We start from the raw sequence: 23484 nt of genomic DNA on the forward strand, positions 1-23484 counted from the left end.
TGCACGGGAGAAGCTGCTTTGGAGGGGGCTAAGCAGGTGCTGATCCATCTCTCCTGAGTAGTGGGGACCCTTGCTGCTAAGTCAGGGGTGGATTTTCCCTCCCAGATGGCATACACGTGGTCAGGACCGTGGGTCCAGGCAGAGCACGTCTGACTGCCCTGGGGGATTCAACTTCAGTACTGAGCACAGGGCTTGGAAAATGGGAACAAAATCAGAAGGGGGAAGAAACTGATGTTTCCATTAACTGCAGAGAGGCCTTGCACTTAGAGAATGTGACAGGCCTGCACCAAGTATGGGGATGATTGTAATACCTCTAATGTTTGCTTTGTGTGTTTGGATTGCAAGCTCTTTGGCCCAAGGACTGTGTCTCATCATGTATTTACACAGATCCCAGCACAGCAGGTCACTGGTCTCAGTAGGAGCCTCCAATCTCAAGTGATAATAATGAACTGGCTTTCTTCTAAGTGTTATTTACCCAAACAATACTGTGTGCCATTGTGCAGCATTGTTTTTATTAATTTTTTTTTCAGTTCAAATTAAATAAAAACATTGTCCGCCCAAACACTGTGGAACAATATGAGTGCTCATCTCCTGCTGGGAAATAAAAATTCAAAAGTTTCAAATACCAGTGCTTCCTGCCCCCTTTAGTCACTTTGAGGACTTGTCTCTGATGATAAAATGCTTTAAATCCATTTTAAACCTTGTCCGGGCTGGCATTCCTCGCCTGGATCTTAGCAACACAACAAAGCTCGCTTTGAAAGTCTCTTAGAGAGGCAACCCCCAGTTCATGTAGTTGGTACTTCTGTGAAGAAGCCCAATTTATTTGTATAACAGCTGCTTGAATGCACATTTGCAGAATCTATCCCAGCATCTTTTAAAACGTGTGATTTAACTTTAAAGCAAAAAAAAAAAAGTCTTTGGGGAAGAGTACAAACCAACCTGTTCTTTTGAATTAAAAGATACATTTTATTTAAGGGAAAAAACCCACAGAAGACAGCCCAGAGTCTCTGCACTAAACCTATTTTATTGGAAGCAAAGATTTTTTTTTCCATGCACTTCTATGTGAAAGGTCTGTATATTTTCTTCTGTTCTGCTGAACAGCATTATTAGGAGTTGATTGTGCGTGTAGCTATATGCAAGATCTTTCTATCTGTAGTATGGTGAGATGTTAGGAAAGGAATTTTGGGTCTTATCTGATTGTTTTGCAAAGCATACAAACAGGGTTACTCTCAACTCAAACTGCCTGATGAAAAGCTAATGCTTCTACTTTAAAAATGTAGATCAGCAATGATGTCTTCAGCATGAAACCACACGATGTAGCCAAGGCATAATTTTATTATCCCAGATGAAAGACAAATATGACCTCATTGTGTTTTGTATGAAAAACATTATTTTGAGTCTGTCTGGTTCCTGCAAGCTTGCTGAGCTGTGTTATTCAGTAATGTTTGGCATATGATAAATTTTTCTGAGGCTGGTGTGCAGAAAGAAAATAAGGCCAGGTTGGAACTGCCATCTATCTCCATGGTTTTGTTCTTGGCCTTTGAGTTCTTTGTCAGGCAGTTGAGTCTGATACAGTACAACTCCAGTTGTTTTGTGTAAGCACATCCCAGTTACAGTGTGAGTTCTCTTCCAAAGTGCTAAAAGATGTAGGTTGTGTTTAAAGGCTAGAAAGGTCTGGCCTTAGCTGCTGGGACACTGGCTTCTCCTTCTTTGATCTATTATAAGAGGTGATATTCTTTAAATCAGTTATCTTAATGAGACCGAACTTGCCAGCACTGAACACAGAGCATTTTCTTGGGTAGATCTGCAGAGCTGTGCTAGCATCCCCACACACATCCTTCTGTACTGGGTTTGCCTGGGCATAAAGCACCCCAGGCAAGGCAAGGAGCCTTCCCACTGCAAAGGCTGCTGTGGGTTTATAAATCCTGCTACAAAGGTGCATTAATTCCCTGCAGGAACTGGTGGCTGATGCCCCACCAGCTCGGTGCAGCCATGGGCCCCGCTACACTCTGTAGGACCAGCATATGCCAGGAAGCTGTATATCCAGCCCTGAGCTCTGGGAGAGGCTGCTGAGGGTCAAACATCTCGTTTTCACAGACAGCTGTCCATGAGGGTTGTGGGAACTGGAGTTTTCAGCAAAGATGAAACATTCATATTGTTGTCTTCCCTTCCATTTTGGGGTAAAAGCAGAAAATAGAAATGAAACAGATGACGCTCACAGATTTAGGGGAAAAAGTCATTTATAAATTGCAACTTCATTATTCTGAGTAAATATTTTTTTTTCAAGGCAGATGTTTCATTTTGGTATGGAAATAGAATTCTATAGAATGGAAATGCTGTATTTGCCTCCTCAGTTTGGGAATCCTTGAAGGCTTTGGGTTTTTTTGTTGTTTTTTTTTTTTCTTATTCTTTCTTTTTGGAAGCAATTGTAATAAGTAGGAAAACTCGGTTTTCATCTACTTTTAGTATTTTCCAAATAGAAAATATAAGACCAAAATGACATTAGATTGAATTGAAAGGCAATATCGAATTGAAAGGCAAACTCCCCTACAAACACTTTCACTTTTTCTCTACTGTTCTGTTTTCTTGTTTACTGTATAAAAGAAGTGAAAGATATATTGCCCTACACTTTCTTGAGTTTCACTGGAAAGGAGGGATAAAGAAAGAAAAAAGCAAGTTCACAAAAGTTTTCCAAAAATAATGACACTAAATAGAAATCTAATATCAATTTCTTAGTTTGGCCAGGTTTAGTTTTCCATAACACTTTGGGGAATGCCCAGTATGTTTAAAAGCATCTGTTCTTTTGATTTACCTGTTAACTCCCAGTTGGAATTTTTGAAGTAGCTCTACTTTAGTCAGTTGAGTGAAGAGCCTCTAGAAGAAAGAAAAAAGTGTATGCACTTAATGAGCAACAAAGTTAGTGATCTGTAGCAATTACCCAAGTGAGTAATTTTGTTTCATTAATGCACCCTAAAGCACCAAGCTGTTTTGTCAATGGGCACTGCAGGGCCATAGCGATGCTCAAAGAGACAGTTATGTTACCAACTGCGGCGTAAGGGATGGGTTTACCAACAAGGAGGGAGAGAGAAAGTAGCTTAGCGTAAGAAGAAAATTAAAGACCATCTATTATTGTCACGGAAGCCAACGGCAAGACTTGTAAAGACTCCAGCCCAGCAGGGTCACACGTCAGTTTTTTCTGGCTTTTCCAACTTCCAGTTTCTTCATTGCTGTGTTCTTTTAAGATGGCATCTTGGTGCACATAGCATGTCAGTGTGAAAGGGGAGAGAGGGCATGTGACTGGCTTGCTTCAGTCCTTCTCAGAAGAAAGTAGAGAAGCAGGTAGCAGAAGTGACGGCAAAGCCGTATTACAACTTCTGGGCATCTCTGGATCACTCAATATGGGGCACACGCAGCATATGATGTATTAAGGTGAAGTATTGAATATCCGTGAAGGAGTACTCACAAATGGTGTCAATTTTCAAACACTTTGCTTTGTCAGCTTCACAAATTTAAAATCAATTGTCCAAAAGTCTCTGTATAGATCAGCTGAAGAGACGTAAAAACTTATGGTTATCTCCCTGACAGAAAAAGTTGAAATTAAGGATGAGTTTATAAAGACTCAGCCTGGCAGAAATCTGTAGTGCTAAAAACTGGGGTCATCCAACCTCTCAGTTTAGAAATAAATGCTGAGGAAAAACAATGACACCCAGTGCACTGCTAATAAATACATCTTGGAGGACAGTTGAACATGCAGAAAAATAGATTTCACAGAGAGGCTTATTTTCAGCATGAATGCCATTTTCTCACTGCATTATCATAAACATGAGAGGAAAAAACAGCTATAAATAAAAAATTCTTGGGCAGTCCCTGGAGACTTGTCAAAAAGATGTAGTTTTTGTACACCGTGGTGTAAAAGTATTCATTAAAATTAATTTTTAAAATGCCCTGTCCAATATTAGTTGCCTGATGTCCTTCCTTTGATCATAAATTATAAATGAACTGGCAAAAAATGAAGAAACCGTGATTCCATTAATGAATTATTTAAGTGTGATTGTTAGTTTTCACAATCATTGGGCTAATAAGCTCAGGCTTGTGACACCAAAGTGTTTTTCATTTGAAGGTGATGATGATGGTAATGTTATTAACACCATTACCAGTGTGTCCCATGAAGCGTAAAGCCAACCATCTCCTTTGGTGGCCGCACAGTGCCATGACTGCTGGAGCTGCAGGAAAGGGAGTTAACACCAAAGAGCGCTGGTGTGAACAGGGTTTGCTGGGTGGCTTCCCCCAAGGCGGCACTTTAAAAAAGACAAGCAGCATACTGACACGAGATCTTCTCTCCGCAGCAGCCTGCCAGTGCCGGCAGCACACGCAACTGGCTTGGCTCATTCCAGCGGCGGCTCCGGCAGCTCCAGTGAGTCTGAGAGCAGCTCCGAGTCTGACTCCGACAGCGAGAGCAGCTCCAGTGACAGCGAGTGCAACGAGGAGTCGCGCAGTGCCACGCCGGAGGTAAAGCCACACTCAGCTCCTCCACAACAGGAGCTTGGAGGGGGAAGCATGGAAAGGAGTGAAAGCCTGCTCCCTGTTAGGAAAATATTGAGTTCTCTGCTGTTTGATACTGTCAACCTTTTTCTCCCTTTACAGTTTTACATGTATGACCCACATACTCATTCTAACTTTTGGAAGAATCCTTCTGGCCTACATTTGAATTGCTTTAAAGAAATATTTAGATTCTTGCCAGTAGCTAGAGAAGATTTTATTGACACAGTATTCAGCTGGGACTGAGGAAAGGCAACATGACAAAACTATGTCTTCGGGGACCAGCTAAACTTTTTAGTTGTATTAAATTTCTCCAGGGCCACATTGTAAACCAGATAAGGAAGCCTAATTAACCATAAATACTCCATAAATACTCACATAAAACTAGCAGTCACCAGTAGTTGACTGAAATAAAAGGGTGTGTTAAAAACGTTCTCATTTAAAGGAAAAAGCATTGCTTCTGTCTGAGATTTGTTTCTTTCTGTTCTTCAAACTGCAGCCTGAACCTCCCTCAACAAACAAATGGCAGCTGGATAAATGGCTAAATAAAGTGAACCCCCACAACAAGACCATCATCAACAATCAAAATGAGCCTCACAGCGAGACCAGCTCCCAGGCCCAGAGCAACCAGCAGGCCGAAGGGCCAAACAAAGGGAAGCTCAACAACAGCCTGCCCCCGACAGATTCCAAAGACCGGGCGATCCTTAGTCCCATCCGAGAGAAAGCCAAACCGCGGGTTGCCCAGAAAGCCCCAGAGGCAAAAAGCTCCAAGCAGAAGTCACCAGCTCATAATGAGCCAACTTCACAAAGGACTACTGGGAAAAAGCAGCCCAAAAAGGTAGAAAGGACTTCCAGTGTAGAAGAGTATAACTGGCCCAAACCAAATAATACCAGCAACACTCCCAAAGAAAAGGACACACAGGAACCCCCCGAGCAGCCAAAGGTTCGAACTAAAGCAGCAGTTGGGAAGACCGCTCCAAGGAAAGAACCACGAACTAGCACAGGTCTCACTGCAGAAAAGAAAAAGTACAGAGGCCCCAGCAAAATTGTCCCAAAGTCCCGGGAATTCATTGAAACAGATTCATCTACTTCTGACTCAAATACAGACCAGGAGGAGAGCTTGCAGGCTAAGGTATTGCCAGCCTGCACTGGGTCTGGCAGTGGCGTCAAAGTGAAGGACTCTGGCAGTAACATCCTCAGCGTAAGTAGTCTAACTAGCAATGGCAGCAACACATCCATTGATCAGACCAGCAATGACCTGGAGGAGCAGCTCTTTTCTCCTATCCCAATCGTACAAAATGAACTTCTGTCCCCGCTCAGAGAATATGAAGAACTCAAATCTCTGTGGGTGAAAATAGACCTTAGTTTACTCTCTAGGATACCTGGGCAAGAGCCTTTCGAGACCACGTCTGTGAAAAGTGAACCAAGAGAAGCAAATGTGAAACACAGGCGACCATCTCGAGAGTCCCCTACCCCAGGAGCTGAAAAACCACTCACAAAATCCAAAAGGAAACACAAGGTAAGTTGCTTCCATCGTTTGGAGGCAAACACTGAATTTGTGTGACTCCTCGAGGTCGGCACCACAGTCGGTGCTTCCTCACTGCACCTGCAGCAGGGCTGTAAACACTAAGGCTGCATTGGTTTTACAAAAGACATACATTTACAAGCACATTACAAATTAATGTCAGAAACAGTAAAAAACAAACTCCAGCTAAAAAAGTCAATGAACAATTTAATTTTTTTTGAGCTTATAAGCTTTTTCACTGTATTTTCTCACTTACCCATTAATATCCAGTGTTGAGTTAGTATTACTGTGGGTTCAGCCATACTCAGAAAATGTGACTTCTATTTGGAAGGCGGGGTTTTATTGTCTGCAGAATTAAGGCATTTTCACCACTGGTTTAAACAGGCATAGCTTCATTAAAGTCAATGAAATGGTGCTTGCTTATGCTCCTGGGAATTTAGTCTTTATATTGCTTCATTGTATAAACAATTGTGATTCATAGAAATATCATTTGCTTAACTAGCTGCTTTCTCTACACAGCTACCTGAAAAAGCAAATATATTTTGACTTAAGGCGTTACATTTTATCATGTGTTTTATGTTATATATGCCTGAGGGTATCCTATCCTGTGGGATATGATACTGCACTTCAAACTAAATGTGTTTTCAGAAAAAGAAACTGAAGTTTTATGCCATAAGTGAATTTGTGTACTGGGTTTTTCCAGCTGAAATGGTTGTGCTCTGGTCTGTCTGTGAGAAGTCATCAGAGCATATTTTTTTGTATCCCAAATTTTATAAATCACTGTGAATCTGACTTCAGCTGTCTGTTCAAGCGGACTTCTTGAAATCCTGAGTTTGAGCAGTCCAGTGGTATGAGAGAGTTAATGCAAGACAGAGACAGACAATGCCAGGCAGACACAGGGTCTGCACCCCTGCCTACATGAGTCACTGCACTGGCTCCTTCCCTGTTGAATTAAGTGGAAATAATCACATGAGTAAACTCGGCAGGTTTTTATTCAGTCTATATTCTAGCTGTACACTAAAGGCAGAGATGTAAAAAGGAAGGAGAAAAGAAGAAAGAGGAAAGGGATGTAAAAATGTCCATGCATATGTGCATGCATAAGTACACCGAGGTGTATATTAATCATAAAGCCTTCTTGCTAGGTAACTTAGTGGAGTGTGAGTGTTATGGAGAAGGAATCCTGGCTAAAACACAAGTATGGTATTTGAGGGCTCTCAGGAGGGAAAAAAAAAAGGCTAATATGAAAGTTGTAACCTCCTAATTTCATTAGCTTGGACGTTGGATCAGAAAGTAACAAAATGAGGACTTTCATGCTGGAGCTGTACAAATGTAAGCTACACTCTGAAACAGCCTGTTCACTCTCTGTGTGATTGTTCACTGCTACCCAAGGGAAGCAAACCAATTAGGATGGCTTGAGGGTGTATCAACAGTTAAAACAGGCAAGGGAGAGCCTGATTTGTGTTTCCAAGTCATGCTATTAAAAGATTTATTTTAGCCATCTACTAGTGGGCTTGAAGGCTGATACGAAGGTTCCAGTGACAGAACAGTAATCAGCTTTGCTTGTATCATCCCAGTTCAGGCACAAAAGTCATGCATCAGGGAATCTTTCAAAGCAAATTTTAAACCCGCTATCGCTGTTAATGACTACCCCAGCTCAGTCCTGTAGTCTTCTAGTCCTGTGAGGAATACTTACTCAGGGAAGTTTTTCCATCAACTTCCATTAAGTCAATGAGTAAAAGCTATTTACTTGAGTAAGATTTGGTGCTATCAAGTCATTCCATCTGAATTATTAATTAAATTCCAGTGCACTACGGAAGATAACCACGGCACATGAGGTGTTTTGCTTCCTAATTATCTGGCTGTGTCACTTGTTATATAACTTCACGTCATGTGTTTGGAGCATGTTTAGCCCTGATTTCAGGTGACTTTCACTTCTCTTAGATCAGTAATTTAACTACTACTGTAAAGGAAAGACGTGGAGATTTCTGAGCTTCTCTTAATGGCAAGTGAAATTGTGCACACATGCTGGATTTTTCAAGCTCTGCCTTTTCTGTTAAAGCAGACAGAAAGCCTGGATACCTTTGTTGAAAGCAAGAAGCAGCGCCTGGAGGACACTTCAGCTTCATGCCTGCTCCCACCTTGTATCTCTCCGATACCGAATCACAGATTAACCAGCACTAAAGAGTAAGTTGCTTTATTTTTTCACAATAACATTCATGAGGGGTTTCATGGTACTGTTCTAAAAATGTCTTTGCTGTAGAGCCAGATGGGCTTTACAATCCGTAAGCGTAAGTGACCTGGCATCGCTCTTCCCATCCATCAGAAAGAGGATCCACATGGTTTTGGATGAGTTTCATTCATCCTTCTGATGGACTGCAGGAAGTCAGTGCCACCACAACCCTGGTGCACTCTTCTACCCCCGTACTGCATCCTTTCAAGCTTCTTTCTTGTCCCCATTATCCTTAATATCTGTGGCCAGAGAATCCTGCTAAAAGTGGACTTTATTTGATGCCTGGAATATTTTAAAACTCCTTTTGTAAGAGACAGTTCTTAGTTTTATAGAATGCAATAAGGACTATGCTGTTCCCTTCAGTGGCTCTTATTGTTTAACTGTGTATACAGCAATGCCAAGGGTGACCATCCTAAATGTTTCAGCCATACGTGCTTTGTATTTCAGCAGACATATAATCAAATAGTTTGTGCCTTTCAATGTCTTTGAGAGATGGCTCTAGTGCTTGAGCAAACAGGCACCACGTAAATAATGATTCTGATTAGTATAATCACAAGATTAACATTCTATAAATAACCAAAGCATCCAATTCCCTTCTGTCATCATTTTTGTGCTTTTACAATTTTAAGATGAGGCTCTTCTTTCTGCGCTGCACTAGGGCAAGAGAAGAATCAAACCCGCAATGTGGTTCTGAAAACAATTTGATTGTAGTAGTATTTAAATTTAGGTAAAGGTCAAAAATCATTTATGAAATCACACGCAAATTTAAAAATCAATAAAGAATGTTGAGCATCATTTTATTTATACTGGTGTAATTACAGAGTAACTTCAGTCCTTGAACTAATCCCTCATTCTACCATGGAGAAAAGGAGTCTGGAGAAGGCAGATGAGTTGAATTTTACAGTGTGATCTGAAACACATTGCACATTTAATAAACATCATGATGGGTGTTGCCTGATTGTCATTACTAGAAATACAATGAGCAGAGACACATTACAGAGGGAATCAAGGATTATCCATCCCCAACACCTCCACAATCCATTAAAAAAATCTTTCTATTCTTGTCACCAGCAAGCCCTAAGGATCCGCCCCCAACCTGATGTTTCTTAATTTGAGCTTGTTTTCCAGGTCATTAATTTGATTCCTCAGAGCTTTCAAGCCTTTGGTATTCTCTGTTAAAATACAATTGTGTCCATCAATAGTTATTTCCATATGCTAGCTTTTCCTCTTGTCTGACACAAGTTTTGAAACAAAATTTTCTGACTTCTTTTCCAGTGTGGTGATTGAGACCTGGCTCACGTTGCTTTTGTTATTAGTGTCTTCTGACTTTGCTTGAAACAAATGCAATATTGTTTGATTATTCAGGTCTTACCTCCCAGAGAAGGGCAACTGAATATAGATCAATGTATTTCCCAGAAGATTAGGGAGCTGGCTGAACTGCGTGAGGACAAATTTCTGGAGAGCTACAGATTGTTTCTAAGCAGTCGGGAGCGGTTCCGTTCTGCAGAGCTTTAAGTAGAGTTTTAAGGAGAGGTAGAAGAAAGGGGAAGCTGAAAGTACACTGCTCAAGGCCATGGGGGAAAATAACTGCTTCAGCAGTAAAGGTTTAAAGACAGGGTTTGACATTTGCTCCTTTATTCCTAAAGCTTCTACATTTTCTTTCAGAACTCCTAAGTCTCTTCCTAAGGACTTTGAGGAAGGAGGGTGATTTAGCTTACAGATGTGATGATGATGTTCATCGATTAAGAAGGTGTTAGGTCTCATGGTGGATGTTCCCACTAGGGAGGAACCTTACGTCTCTCTTAGAATTTGTTCCCTGTGTCAACAAGGAAAGTTTCCCCAGGCAGACTTCAGAGACTCTCATTGGGCTTTTTTAGACATAAAAGAGGGTTTTGATGGAAAGACCATGATCATCTCTGGGCCAACATTTGGAAGCGTTCAGGAGTCTGGAGGAACCAATGAAAGACAGGCAATCCCCGTGCCTTTGCAGCTCCCACTGGCTGCCTGTCTATGGTCTAGACATTTGAATACATTTCTCTCATTACCTTTCCCTGAATATATGGGCTCCATAAAGCACACAAAGATGTAAAATTAACTTTTAAAGGGTCACATGTCTAATATGGGCAATTATATGCCTCATGTCCACCAGTTTCTCTGACTTCATGTACAGCCTGAGTGTAGAAATTTCAGGTGGTCAGTTGTGAACTTAAAAACCATTATCACAACTGAAAAGACTATTTTGAAAAGTTAATATTAAAAGTTTGTAATAATTAGTTACTGCATAGGGGAGTTATCTGTTTCTTCCTCCCCTCACATTTTGGGGCTGATGCCATTTCCTAAATCTGACTTGACACTTAAAATATCGTTATTCAAGATATTGCCACTCTTATTTTCCTTATTTCTGATATTTCATAATGAATGAAAGAATAGATGGTATTGTGTTCTGTCCAGGTAATTCATAGTAATGCCTAGAAACACTGCTGTGAGCCTGGGTTTTTGGTATACCAGCTGCCCACTTTGCAGCAGAGGATTTATGTATTTACTTGCTTGTCAGAGCAATTTTAATTTAAGCATGAACTGTATGTGCTGCTGAATACCATGTGTGTCTGAACACCTGATTGGTACACCCAGTCCAGACAGAGCACTGTCCACCAACATTTGGCAGTTTGTAACAACTCAGAGAGTTATCTGCTGATGCAAACTGTGACCCTGCCAGTCAGTAATCATGCCTGCCTATAGGTCTGTCTGAGGGAAGCATTTCAGCCTGTTTTTCAGGATTTCCTGCTCCCTTTTGTTTGACCTTTAGTTAAAGATGCACCTGTACTTGACACATCTTGGGCGATCTGTTGGGTAGTCACCGCGGTGTTCATCTGGATTGGTTCACTTTGCAGGCAGCCCTCTACACCCGTGACAATGACTTCAGCTTCATTCAGTTGCTGCCATATGGTCCAAGCTAATGCAGGAGTGACCTTTCCCTGCTAACCCCCTGCAGAAAATCAGATACACCGTCAATGTGCAGCATTTCATTGTGGACAGGGAGAGTAGAGGCGAAGGAAAGCCAAGCGATTGGCATAGACAATGGCTTTGTCTCACTAATAGGCCAGAGATACCGCTGCATACCATGAGAGTGGATAAAGAAAGGGCAAAGAAAGGCAGCTTGAAATGTGAGAGTAGATGGAAATTCTCTCTCCTTCACATACTGACCTCTTGTTGCCTGCTTGCTTGCTTTCTGCCCTAAAAGAAACCAGGCTGAACAAAAAAAGCAGATGGGGAGCCTTCTCATTCCTTGATAATTGGCCTTTTCAGACACAAAGATTAAACCCTGCAGCCACAAGACCATCAGTTCTGCTTGTATTTTTTCCTTGCACTTTTATTGTGTTTCTCCTTAGATTTTAAATATAGTTTAACTAACAATCATGTCAGCAAATTAAACCATTGAGTCTCGGTAATTATTGCAATAAATTCATTCAAAATTAGTGATTACTGCAATCAAAGACCAGTTTCTTAGCCCATTAACAGCCCAAAGCAAAGTGACAATCTGGTTAACTGCTGGTAACAACCTATTTCATGGAGGTTATTGTTAACATAAATGCTTTGGCATAAATCTGAGGGAGGTAACATTGCTAAATAAATTATCAGTTTAATTCATTTGAAAAATCATGAGATTAAGTGGGCAACAGGAAAAAAAAGAAGGAAAGCCCAGACATAATTATAACCATAAAGTATTGTTGATTTGTTTGTTTTGTTGGTGGGGGATTTTTTTATTTGAGTTACGTAGGAAAAAATTATCCTCAAGTGTATTTTGCTTTGTGGTGAAGTTTTCTCACCCACAGAATGACTTGTGTGCCAGAGCTGAGTAGCTGCACCTATGTCTGGGTTTGACCCATGTTATACTTGAGCTCAAAAATGTAGGGAACTGGTCACGTTTTAACCATGGTACTTGCAGCCTTCTTAATTTTTTCTTAATCTCAATCTCTCCACCTCTGAGTAGCAGTTGAGGACTGTTGCTGTGATTGCTTTGTATGTGCCTTAAATTTCCCCATGCAGTGGTAGACTCTGTGCAGACAACAGAGTCCTGCATTAGCCCTGGAAATCACCAGGGGTGTGCTGAGGAACTGCACTAGTGCTGCAGGGTCTGATCCTGGAGGAGACTTGGTCTCACAGTCAGTTCTCCTTCAGATGCTTTTGAGATAGATCTGCCAGGCAGGGTTACTCTTCACTTTGCAAAGCTGTACTGGAAGGAAAAAGAGCTCCACACACCTCCGTGCACAGGGGTGTGGAGAGCCACTTCGCTCTGTGCTCTCACATGCATCTGTGTGTTCAGGGTTCCCTGTGCAGGACACTCATATAGGAGACAGAGGGCTTGGGTTCTGCTCCTGGGTACTTCATTAATTGTGCTTTGCCTCTGTACAATCACATGCATGCTTTCTTGGGGCAGTGCTTACCCTCCTTTAGAAAACTTTCCCCTGGAAGAAGTTCAGAGTATTATTGTGCTTTAGCTATGGTAACTTGTCTGAGCTCCAAAATGCCCGTTGGGGTAAGAAAGCTAACAGATGGGGCTTTGAGTGAGAACTCTTTGGAGGACATGTTGCAGGACCACATGTGCATAAAATCAGTCTTGTCGAACAACTGCCAGTCTCTTCCAACCTGGTTGTTTTCCTTTGATCTTCCTCAAGCCCATGTGTTTTATGAACGGGACGGCATCCATACCAGTCCCACTATAAGGCGGTATGAATTCTGTGCTCCTTTCTTCAGGCTGAAGATCTTTAATATCAGAGAGTTTCAAATAAGCTATTTTTAACTCTGCTTTAGTTGAATTAACATAGCTTTGAGTAGAAGAGCTGTAAAATCAGTAACATGGGGAGTTTGTTTGATTTCACTCTGTGATTTCAAAGATAGCCCCAAATTTTTTTGGATCACCTTTGGGTGATCCTGAAGGGGAATGACCAAAGCAGGGGTAAATATTGATACTCTTGGTGAAACTGGACAAGAGGCCAGCCTGGAATGAGAGACGGCTCCACAGTGAAGAGCAAGGAGACGTGGGTTGCCTTCCCTTCTTTCCCTGTTTGCTTTAAGGCAAAGTAGATCTATAATTCCTGACACTGACTGAAAGTGACTGGGAACGAAACATAAATTCTTGTTGACTTAATTTGTTATTGAAATTTTGGTCAATAATCATGAAAAGTAAATGATCATGTAGTGCAATATTATATGTCTAACAAAAGATTAAAATTCAGGTTATCTTCATTGACTGAGCTAAGACAGTACCTAAAATAAAAATCTATGAGTAGATTAACATGTTAAACAGTCAGTGGGTTGTTGGGTTTTGTGGCTTTTGGGGTTTTTTTGATGGATTGGAGGGGAGAAAGGACTGGCAGGGTTTTTTTTGTTGTTTTTATTGTGTATCACAGCTGCCATTTTTAGCCAGCTAACAGTTTCTGTACATAAAACAGACAATAGATTATCATATTACTTGAGCTTTCATGTCAAAACCACATTCATTTTCTGAATCACGTTCAATTCATCAACCAATATTTGCTCAAGGGCTTTTGCCAGCTACAATGTATCATTTTAATATAGTGTTGAACATTGGTTTTATTCCAGAGGTAAAATAATTATTATCTTGTTATTGTTATGGTTATCATTTTGTAGTTGTTATAAATTATTTTCTTGGTTCACGTGCCATGTGCTATTATGTTTTTTTGCAAAGGTTGCTTATGCAGGCCCTAATCTACCTCTTAAAAGGATGCTTAATGTTAAACACATAAATAGTCATACTTGATGTCAAAGGAACTAACCCCATGCATAAAAGTTTCCAGCACTTTGCTGAGTCAGAACCTCTGTGACCTCTCAAATGAAGACTGACTCAAATTAGCATTTAAATTGGGTGCAATTTGTACTAATGCACTGGAAGTTGTCCTCCAAAGCAGGAGGTTTCTGCAGCCCTTGAAAAGGCAGAGATAGCTTGTCTGTCCTCACTGCCTGTCCCCTAGGACATGGGGCCTGTAGGAGACATTTGAGGGAAGAGCTGCCTTCTCAGTAAATAAAATCTAGAACTTTGTGCTATGGAGATTTAACCAAGGTTCTTGAAATGCAATTTGTTCTTATCTGTGTCCCAGGAGCAGTGGTAACTCAGTGAAGAAGGTTGCAAAGAAAAGAGAAGAAAAGCTGTTTCCTCCTCCATTATCCCCCCTCTTGGACGAGCCTGTGCATCGGCGGCACAGCACTGACAACAGCTCCTTCAGCCAAGAGACCAACATCACAAACACTTCTCAGACCAGCAGTTCTTCCTCCTGCATTTCTAAACACAGAAAGAATGAAAATAAATCCTCTTCTAACCCCAAAGGAATCTGTGTAAGTAACCGACCTCAGCTGATGGAATTGAACAAGGTGGAGTTAACGTAGCTGTGGTCTGTTTGAATTTTAGTTTTTTCCTGATAATCTGTTTTTAAATGCTTATGTAGCCCTGAGCAGCAAGGAGTGGATCTGTGCAGAGCTGGGCTGAAGCAGCTCTTTACAGGTTCCATTGCTAGGTCAGCACTAGGCATCTACTTGCTGTTGTGTATCACTCCTTGAAGCACCAGGTCCCAGATGCTCAGAGGAGAGAGTCTTTGCGATCAGGTGCAATTAGTCCCTTAACTCTGTAGCTACAACACACACATTTTGAAAATAAAACTTCAAGAATTTTGATATCAATCACCTGAAAAATTAGCCCAAATTCTCAGTAGTTGTACTGAATGCTGTGTCCTTGTCCTGGTTCTGGCCAGGCCAGAGTTAACCTCCCCAGACAGTCAGCACAAGTGACCTGAGTTCACCCGGCCTGGCCAGAACCAGGACAGTCCTAAACTAGAGAGACAATAAAAGCCTAATAAAAATCTACCTGTCCGTAGCACATTAACATGGAGATATCTTCTCTCAGGTTTTCAGGCTCTCAGCTTCCAGCAGTAAGGTTTATCTCCATTATTTATGTGTATAAGCATGTATATACCCCCTGCCAAATTATTCTGTTACAGCCATCTCCCCATCAAAGATTTCACATAAGCAATTCTTTCTTGCTTGCTTTTCACCAGATTCAGATATTTTTTTAATTGAAAATACATGAAAAAGAGCCAAAACTAGAGCTGCATAGAAAAACTCACTAAAAAAAGAGTAAAATTTCACATCAGTTTGTTGGTTTTAGGTTAAACAGGGAAACTTCAGGGGTTTGGCCCATGTTAGAAATCGGCCCTCCCTCCAGAGTTTCAAACATATCATTCAGTATCAAACTGTATTTTAGTATCACTGTCAAAATTAAAAGACAAGAAGAAAATTCTCCCTCAGAAAAGGACACGCAGAGCCCCATTTTTCACAGTTCGCCACTTTGTGAGAGGTTGTTACCCTGCACTGTAATAGTAAAACTCACAAGTTGCATTGGATCGTAGGTGACAAATCACTTCACCTTATTCATTCATCCCTGTTGCTTTCTGATATCGTGTCACTTCAAGCTGCGAGAGTAACACACATGCCTTCAACTGAAATCAATGCCAGAATGAACCGCATATGTCAGCAAATAAACAATGCTATGTAAACAGCAGGGCCACTTCCTTTCACTCCCAGCATCTCTAGTCAGATTTATCCTTGGTTTATCTATTATCCTGATACATGAAATATTTATCTTCTAAAATATGTTAGACTTCTATCCCTAGCTCATTGGTTTATCTGTAATTTAGATTGTCTGGTTGCAGACCTAGCTTGCAAGTTGCAATTGCCCCATTTAAATGCTTCTGTTATGCTTCTGGTTTTAATCAATGCAAAGTCACAACTCCTTACTTCTGCTTTCCATTCTCCTCTCTGTTCTGCATAGCAAGGGTGAGGAGAGCGTTCCTTTGAAATCCAAGCATACTTTTCAGACACCTTACAGTTACCTAATAATGATATAGAAAGAAAATGAAAAGAAAAGTTTAGATTAGTGTGACTCACTTTGGATGAAGCTGAGTTCACATCCAGCACTTCTGCACTAGATTTTCCCACCCTTGCTTTGACCAGCATCTCTAGTCAGTGACACTGCTCTGTCCAGGCTGACTTCATCTGGGAGTGTTGATGAGTTCAAGTGCGTGATCAGAGGAAGAGTCATACTGCCTAATTAATTAGTTTGTTATAAAGGATGGAAGGGTGGTTTTGTGGGGTAACCTGATTGTGGTTGGGTATATTGCAGAATCACAGGGTTGGAAAAGACCTTTGACTTCGAGTCCAACCATACCCTCCCTCTACTAAATTATATCCCTGAGCACCTCATCTACTTATCTTTTAAATACATCCAGGGTTGGTGACTCAACCACATCCCTGGGCAGCCTGTTCCAATGCCTGATAACCCTTTCGGTGAAGAATTCTTTACCAGTGTGTCTAATCTGAATCTGCCTTGGCACAGCTTGAGTCCATTTCCCCTTGTTTGTGCCTTAGCCTTTTGTTTTCTTTTCTTTTCCTTTTTGGGGGTGGATGTGAGGACTTACATTGTTGGAAGGTGTTTGAACTATGAGGGTTTGATAACACTCCCTTTTTTCTAGGAGGAAGAATCTCACAATACACCAACAGCCAACACTCTTCTTGACACCAGCCATCTAGAAACAGACATCTGGTCTGCAATGCCAATGCTTTCCAACGGGAATTCTGAGCCCAGAAGACCCAAAATAACATTTGATGATGTGTAAGTATTATAATATCTGTGTGCTAGAATTTCCATGCAAGCAGAGCTCCCAGTGTAAGAGAGTATCACTGATTGATGAAGACTCTGTTGATAAATGTTTTCAGATCATGAAAGTTAATTCACAGTAATTATTTTTTTAAAAAATATTTTATTTTAGCTCCTCTAATGGAAGCTTCTTATACTTCAGTCATTTAAAATATTGTTCCTTTTCCTCTCTTCAGCACACATTAATGGGTCTTTGGGGTGGCCAGTTTCTAGAGCTAGTTATTTTCCATTCTGGTCACCCATCTTGCTTTTGCATACAGCAGCTTCAGATTAATATCAGGTTAAGATTTAAAGACAGAAGTGGGTGTATGTGTCAAAACTGTTCTTGGAAGCAGTCAGCAGTTTTCTTAAACAACGTTTGTCCAGCTGTATGAAAACAGACATGAAATAATTGATTTTGTCTCTTTAGGCTTCACAATGCGGATTATTACATGCAAGAGGCTAAGAAGCTAAAGCATAAAGCAGATGCATTGGTAGGTTATCACAGGTTTTATTATCTCTTTCCACTACATAGCTGGGTGTTACAAAAACGTACATTCTGAATGTCACTGAAAGCCTCAGAAACCAAGAGGAACCCTGCTATTGACTGAAGTATGGTTCAGATTGTGCTCCATAAACACACTGGCCACAAGAAGTCAAACTCTGAGCACCATTCCTACCCTTTAACAATTTGTTCCCAAAAAAAGAAGCTCCTTACAATAGCTGCTATCTCTTCCAAGGAGGAGCAACAGTCATGCTGTTTATGAAGGATCTGAGATAATTTCATGAAAGATGATGTGTATTTGAAATTTGTTTTCCTATTCACTTTGAGCCCAAAACAAAAGTGTTGAAATATTCCATAGCGGAAAGTTAAGAATGGCAAATCACCCTCCACCCCATGATCATGTGGCAAGACTGTTTGATATTTCCAATCCAATTGTTTAAAATTTGCATCAATTGATTTTAAAATAGTACATTCATTTTTATTGCATGCTTTTAGACTGGTAAGTAAAGACTTGGCATGCTCCTTCCCAAAAATTGTTGCAATGGGGTAGTTCAATGCTGGGAAAGATTTTTCTCTCATTTTAGCCTGGATGAAATTCCAATAAGAATAACCTGGGTTTGCAAAGTGGTTTGATTTGATAAAACTACTTAATCTGACAGATTACACTCTAGCAGAGTTTGTTCTATCCAAGCTATGGCTAGTACTGAAGTGCCTTTAATACCCCTTTGCTCTGCAGGTGGGGGGTTTGCTCCCGTATGCTACAGAGTGGAGAGCAGCAGCTCATTTAGGCAGGCATAGCAGAACTCAAGTCCTCTATTTATGTAAACTGAGGTGTCTAAAATGGAGTGTGGCCATTCACTTTGTCCCTCAAAATCATAACTGAAAAAGAACTAGGTGATTATTCACCTCTGGCTTTATTATTTGTGGGGTGTTTACGTGCCTATTACAGCATTCCCTATCAGAGGTCTCGTGCTTGGAAATAAGGGTTTGTTAAAACAAGCAAGCATAAAAAGATCCCACGCTATGTTTTTAAAACACAAAACAAAGAAATGGTAAAGAAAGAAAAAGAAGCTCTCCCTCTGCTGTCGGTGAGCTGAAGGAGAGTTGATGTGTCAAGCTGCCTGCTTCAGCTCTCCGAGCTCCCTTTTGACTTGGGGCGCAGCGTTACAGAGTGTGTTTTCTGTGGGAGGTGGGTTCAGGTTTTTGGCAACCTGCCGTGACTGTCAGTAAGTCAGCAATCGTGCCTCCCACCCTGCCCCTTTCCAGGGGTGGTCTGCACCGATTCCTGCAGCCTGACTCAGCAGAGCGTGTTCAGCCAGAGCCCTGACATCTGCACGTGCAGAAGGCTGGCAGAAGCAGACAGCACCTCCCACAGCTGATTGACCTTTAAAGAAAATACACATGGTCCTGGCACAGGGCTGCCTGCTCCTCGCTAGCAAATATTTACAGGCTCAGGCGCCTGATGATCTCACCATGCTATGTCAATCCACTTCCCTCCATCGCCTGATTCACTCAGAAAGCGTCGACCTGTCTCCTGTCCTCTTACCTTCGACTGTGCCTTGGGGAACCAGGGGTGTTCCTCAAGCAGAACTAAGAGGAGCAGACACAGCACATCGTGCTGCTGCCAGCAAGCAGGCCTTGCCTGTCACGTGCAGTTTGACACCCTGAGTGCTCTTAGAGGAATGCGAGCCATCCGCTACCATACAACTTGTTGGCAGACATAAATACCCATGGACAAAGTATCTGCTTTTTCCTTCTGCTATTTAGGTCTCAACTTTTTTTTTTCCCCACCCGCTACAGCTGCACACAAATTATCTCCGTGTAACACATTTGCTGTGCAATCCCATAGTGTTACTTGTCCTATGGAAACAATTGCTTCTGGTTACTTGGTGCTGACATGACAAAGCACACACAGCACTGAAAGATGTGTTGCAGTGGCGAGAAAGATAATGCATGTGACCTCAAAATGTGTCAGCAAACGTTAATGAGATTTGTGGCAATGCTGTTCTGAGCGTGTAGGGAAAATAGATTTCTGTGCAGGGCAAGGCGTTCTGTGTCTTGTGGGAGCGACCCCATGAAAACCTACCCTTGTCTGCGACGGCAGGAAGGAGTCAACTGATTTGGGTTGGCTGCTGCGCTGGCAACCAACTGTACCATATGGAAGAGATCTCGGAGACCTCACTGTTGTCAGCTGAGCTGTGATGAACTGGAGCGATTCCACCTCCTCCAGTAGAGTCAGCGTGGAGCAAAGGGCAGGATCGCATCCCATCGCTGGCTCAAACTGTGGGTCTGAATTAAATCTGCTTGCAGCCAGATTCCCTTTTTTATACAACAGAAAGCCATCTTTGGAAGACTTGAAGCAGGAATTAAAAGAATATGCTGAGAAGCAGGCACTGGGATAGAGAGAAAACGTTTAGAAATATTTCCCCTTTTGTGATCACTCAAGCCGTGCCTATCAGTTACACAAAGGCTTGGTACGTAACCAGTGTGCAAGAGCCAAACTTGAAATTAAAGGTATGCAGAGGGAACTGGATATAAGGATTGCTTAGAAGCAACCACAAAGGCAAATATTCTGTTACCTTGGACCAAGGTTCTCTTTAATATGTTGCTAGGATAGGCTTCCATTTTGTGATTGGAAAACATATGCAGATGCATCAAAAATATTTTGATAGAGACATACAAAGACATTTTAAAATTATTTAAAGTATATTGGATCTCTTACATCAAATACCACATTAGTAGAATTCTTACATCCAGCTATCAAAAATTGAAAATGTTAAATACTATTATAAAATACTTACTATAAAAGTGTCATATATAATATTCATTACACATAAAAAAAGAAATCAGTATGTCTAAGTCAGTTTAATCACAACCATTATGAGGGCTAAAACCTTTTGCAATAAAATCCCAGTAAAATAAAATATTTAGCAGTGCTATATTTTCTCTTTTTTTTTTTCCTGCTCTTTCAGTCATCACATAACTGATGAGACTTCTTTTTGTCAACAGTTAACACAGAATGTGACATCTGACAAATGGCATGGAGTTGTTACTTAACCCTTGCATAGTGATATTCAAACAGAGTATTGAGGAGCAATATGGATTTGTTCAAACATGCTTAGTGTCCCTCACCCCCTGTGTAAATCCCTGCAGGCCAATGGACATACGTTGATGTTCCATCTCTGGCCATACACTGCTTGGAAAGATTTGGTAAAAACATAGACCCTGCCTTAATTACTGTATGAAGTAATTTTTAACCACCAGCATCACTTTGCTTTCATCCTAATGCTAGTGTTGCTTTGTATTATGATCTGTCTACCTAGAAATTAAAGCTGAAGGATTTTCTTAATGGTGTCATTCCCTTTTCAGCTGGAGAAGTTTGGCAAAGCAGTGAATTATGCTGATGCTGCCCTCTCCTTCATCGAGTGCGGGAACGCTATGGAGCGAGATCCATTAGAAGCTAAATCTCCATACACCATGTACTCAGAGACTGTGGAACTCATCAGGTTAATGTCCTTTCTGTGATCATTTTCATAATCTCATTTCAGTCATAATTAGAACCTGCTATGTTTTAAAAAATACCATTTCAACGTATTAATGATTTGTCCAAGGCATCTTCATCTCAGAAGTCATCATAATTAGTTCTTGCCATTTTATTAATGTCATGGAAAATTTATAATTGATGGACACTGCTTTTATAAATTATCCCCTTTAGAGGTTATAATGTGAGTGTTATAATTTGCAATATTCATAAAATTAAAATTGAAATGTAGTGGGTGGAAGTAAAGTATAGTAATTTCACTGTTTGGCAATGACACTTGTCTTTTAAAAGGTGTAGTTTTATAATTCAAAACATTAAAGTGAGTCTATCAGGATTTCTATTACAAACCCTTTTCTTAGAGGTTTATAACCTGGCTGTTAAAAAAGGGGGAAAAAGAAGCTTGAAACTTGGCATATAAGATCTTAGCCAGAGAGGAAGCTTTCTACATGTATTGTATTAAAAAAGTATATTTTTTAACGTTAAAGGAATGTGAACCAGCTGAATTAGTTTTCATACAGCTTTCTAGACTCGTAGGCTAGAATATAGATGAGAGTGCCTTTCCTTACTAATAAAATGTCTGAATTATTATCTTAGAATCTGCTACTGTTCCCTATAGCTGTTTCATAGTGTCGGCTGCGTAGAAATAATGGTCTCCTGAGTAACTAAGGGCTTGTTTGCTTTACATGTGCAAATTATCAAAGTGAAATCAAGCAGGATTAAATTTACCTGCAAGTAGAACAACAGGATTTTTTCCTCTTCACTGTGATGCACCTTTGCTTTCCCCAGTGTATGCTGGGAATATCACCGTTAATGTCGGTGTAATTACTGGCAGTTTACTCAAGAGAAAGAGAGAGAGGCAAACCAGGCCCTAAATATTTGGGGTTTAATATGACAAAGGTGGTTTTTTTGCAGGATTTTAACATGCCAGATTAGCTATTAGGAACTGCCAAAAATAATGCATGTTTTACATTTTGAATAAGTAGGTATTTACATAATAAAATGTATCCAATCTTAGGAAGCTCTTACTCTCAGGTAAATATGCCTGTTAAATATTTAAAAACATCATTTTGCATTCTGCACTTCATAAAGAGAAGAAGAAAATCTAAAGATACTACTCCACACACAAAAATGATCACCCCACACTTAGGATCCAATTTAAACTCTTGAGAGCAGGACTTTAGAAAAGGAGCCACCTACCTCCACCCTCTGTGAAGGATGCCTGCAGCTCCCCTCCACCCTGTGGTGCTGGATGGGGTCAGCTGAGTCTACAGGTGCATCTTGGAGCAACTGCCACTCAGCAGCACCTCCAGGGCTGCTGCCTTGCTCTTCCCAGCAGCTCCTGTACCAGCACAGTCCTGCTGCTGGCTGTATGAAACATAGACCTTGGCACGGAAGCAGCACCTGAACTGATTTTGGCTATGGAAGAGGTCTTTGTTATGGTAGATCTCCAATGTCTAAATAGCTAAAGTGAGGTGAGACTAATTCCACCACCTAACACCAAAGGCAGAGTTTAATTCACCAACCTTTGCATGCAGCATCTTGCAGGCAGCCTGTGAGCCACTGACTTGCTCATGTAGTTGCTGTCAGTGGGGTCAGGCAGGGAAGGAAGGTGATTGCCTAGGTGAGCAGTGGGCTGGGACAGGTTCAGTAAACTCTGGGCAAACACACAGTTCTTGGGGGCCATGGTGGGTGCTGAATGTACAAACCAAGTGTGCAGCTGCACACACACACACTATCTCAATGTGGCTCCTAATGTTAACATAGATTTTTACTATGGGATAAGAAATAGGAGGAGATTTTTCTCACTTTTACTCCTCCCTTAATCAGAGGTACCATTTCCCCCTTTTGCACTAGCTGTGCCTGCCCCAAGTATTTCCATCAGACACCTGTTTGTGAAAGTAAGTGGAGCATCAAAGAGATTGGGAGTGTCAGATCTGACTGCCAAAGGTGTTTTTGTGGTAAAGCTGAAATCCCTAAGGTGACACTGAAAATCCCAAAGAGAAATGTATCTTTGTGTGTGATCAGATTCATTTGGTACAACTGGAACCATACCAAGAGCGGGTCAGATGGGACATGGAGGAAGCACATTGGGTGGTGTGGTACAGCTGCAGGCTGGGGGCTGATGATGGGGGTGGTGGGAGGAAGGCAGAGCCAGAGTAGCACTGCCTGCCTGCACTCCATTACCTCCTTGTAAATGAGAACTCATCAAGACTGCCTGGATACCTTAAAACTTTCTTACGCAACGCTGAACCCTATTACTTATTCTAACACAAGTACCTGTGAAATTGCATTAGGGCTCAGAACAATGATTTTATGCGATGAATTGATTTTCAAGTGACTAAATGCATGGAATGGAGTGTACTCAGTTAAATAAAAAAAGAGAGAGGAGGTAGGAATACTCAGTCTTTGATCATCCAAATGCTGGACAGCAGCAATT

The 23484-nt window shown here is 41.1% G+C and overlaps 1 protein-coding gene across 1 annotated transcript in view; it reads left to right on the forward strand.

Annotated features, from left to right (window-relative positions):
* Positions 1-23484, forward strand: part of AFF2 (ALF transcription elongation factor 2) — a gene marked incomplete at its 5' end in the record, with an annotated part of 336961 nt that overhangs the window by 299840 nt on the left and 13637 nt on the right. Inside the window, 7 exons of the mRNA XM_084269157.1 lie at positions 4347-4509; positions 5039-6058; positions 8124-8248; positions 14414-14648; positions 16838-16977; positions 17432-17495; positions 20876-21012. Coding sequence (XP_084125283.1) covers positions 4347-4509; positions 5039-6058; positions 8124-8248; positions 14414-14648; positions 16838-16977; positions 17432-17495; positions 20876-21012 — 1884 coding nt within the window. The remainder of the gene's footprint in view (positions 1-4346; positions 4510-5038; positions 6059-8123; positions 8249-14413; positions 14649-16837; positions 16978-17431; positions 17496-20875; positions 21013-23484) is intronic.

Source organism: Gallinula chloropus (assembly GCF_964237585.1).
Source record: "Gallinula chloropus genome assembly, chromosome: 11".
NCBI classification, from domain to species: Eukaryota; Metazoa; Chordata; class Aves; order Gruiformes; family Rallidae; genus Gallinula; species Gallinula chloropus.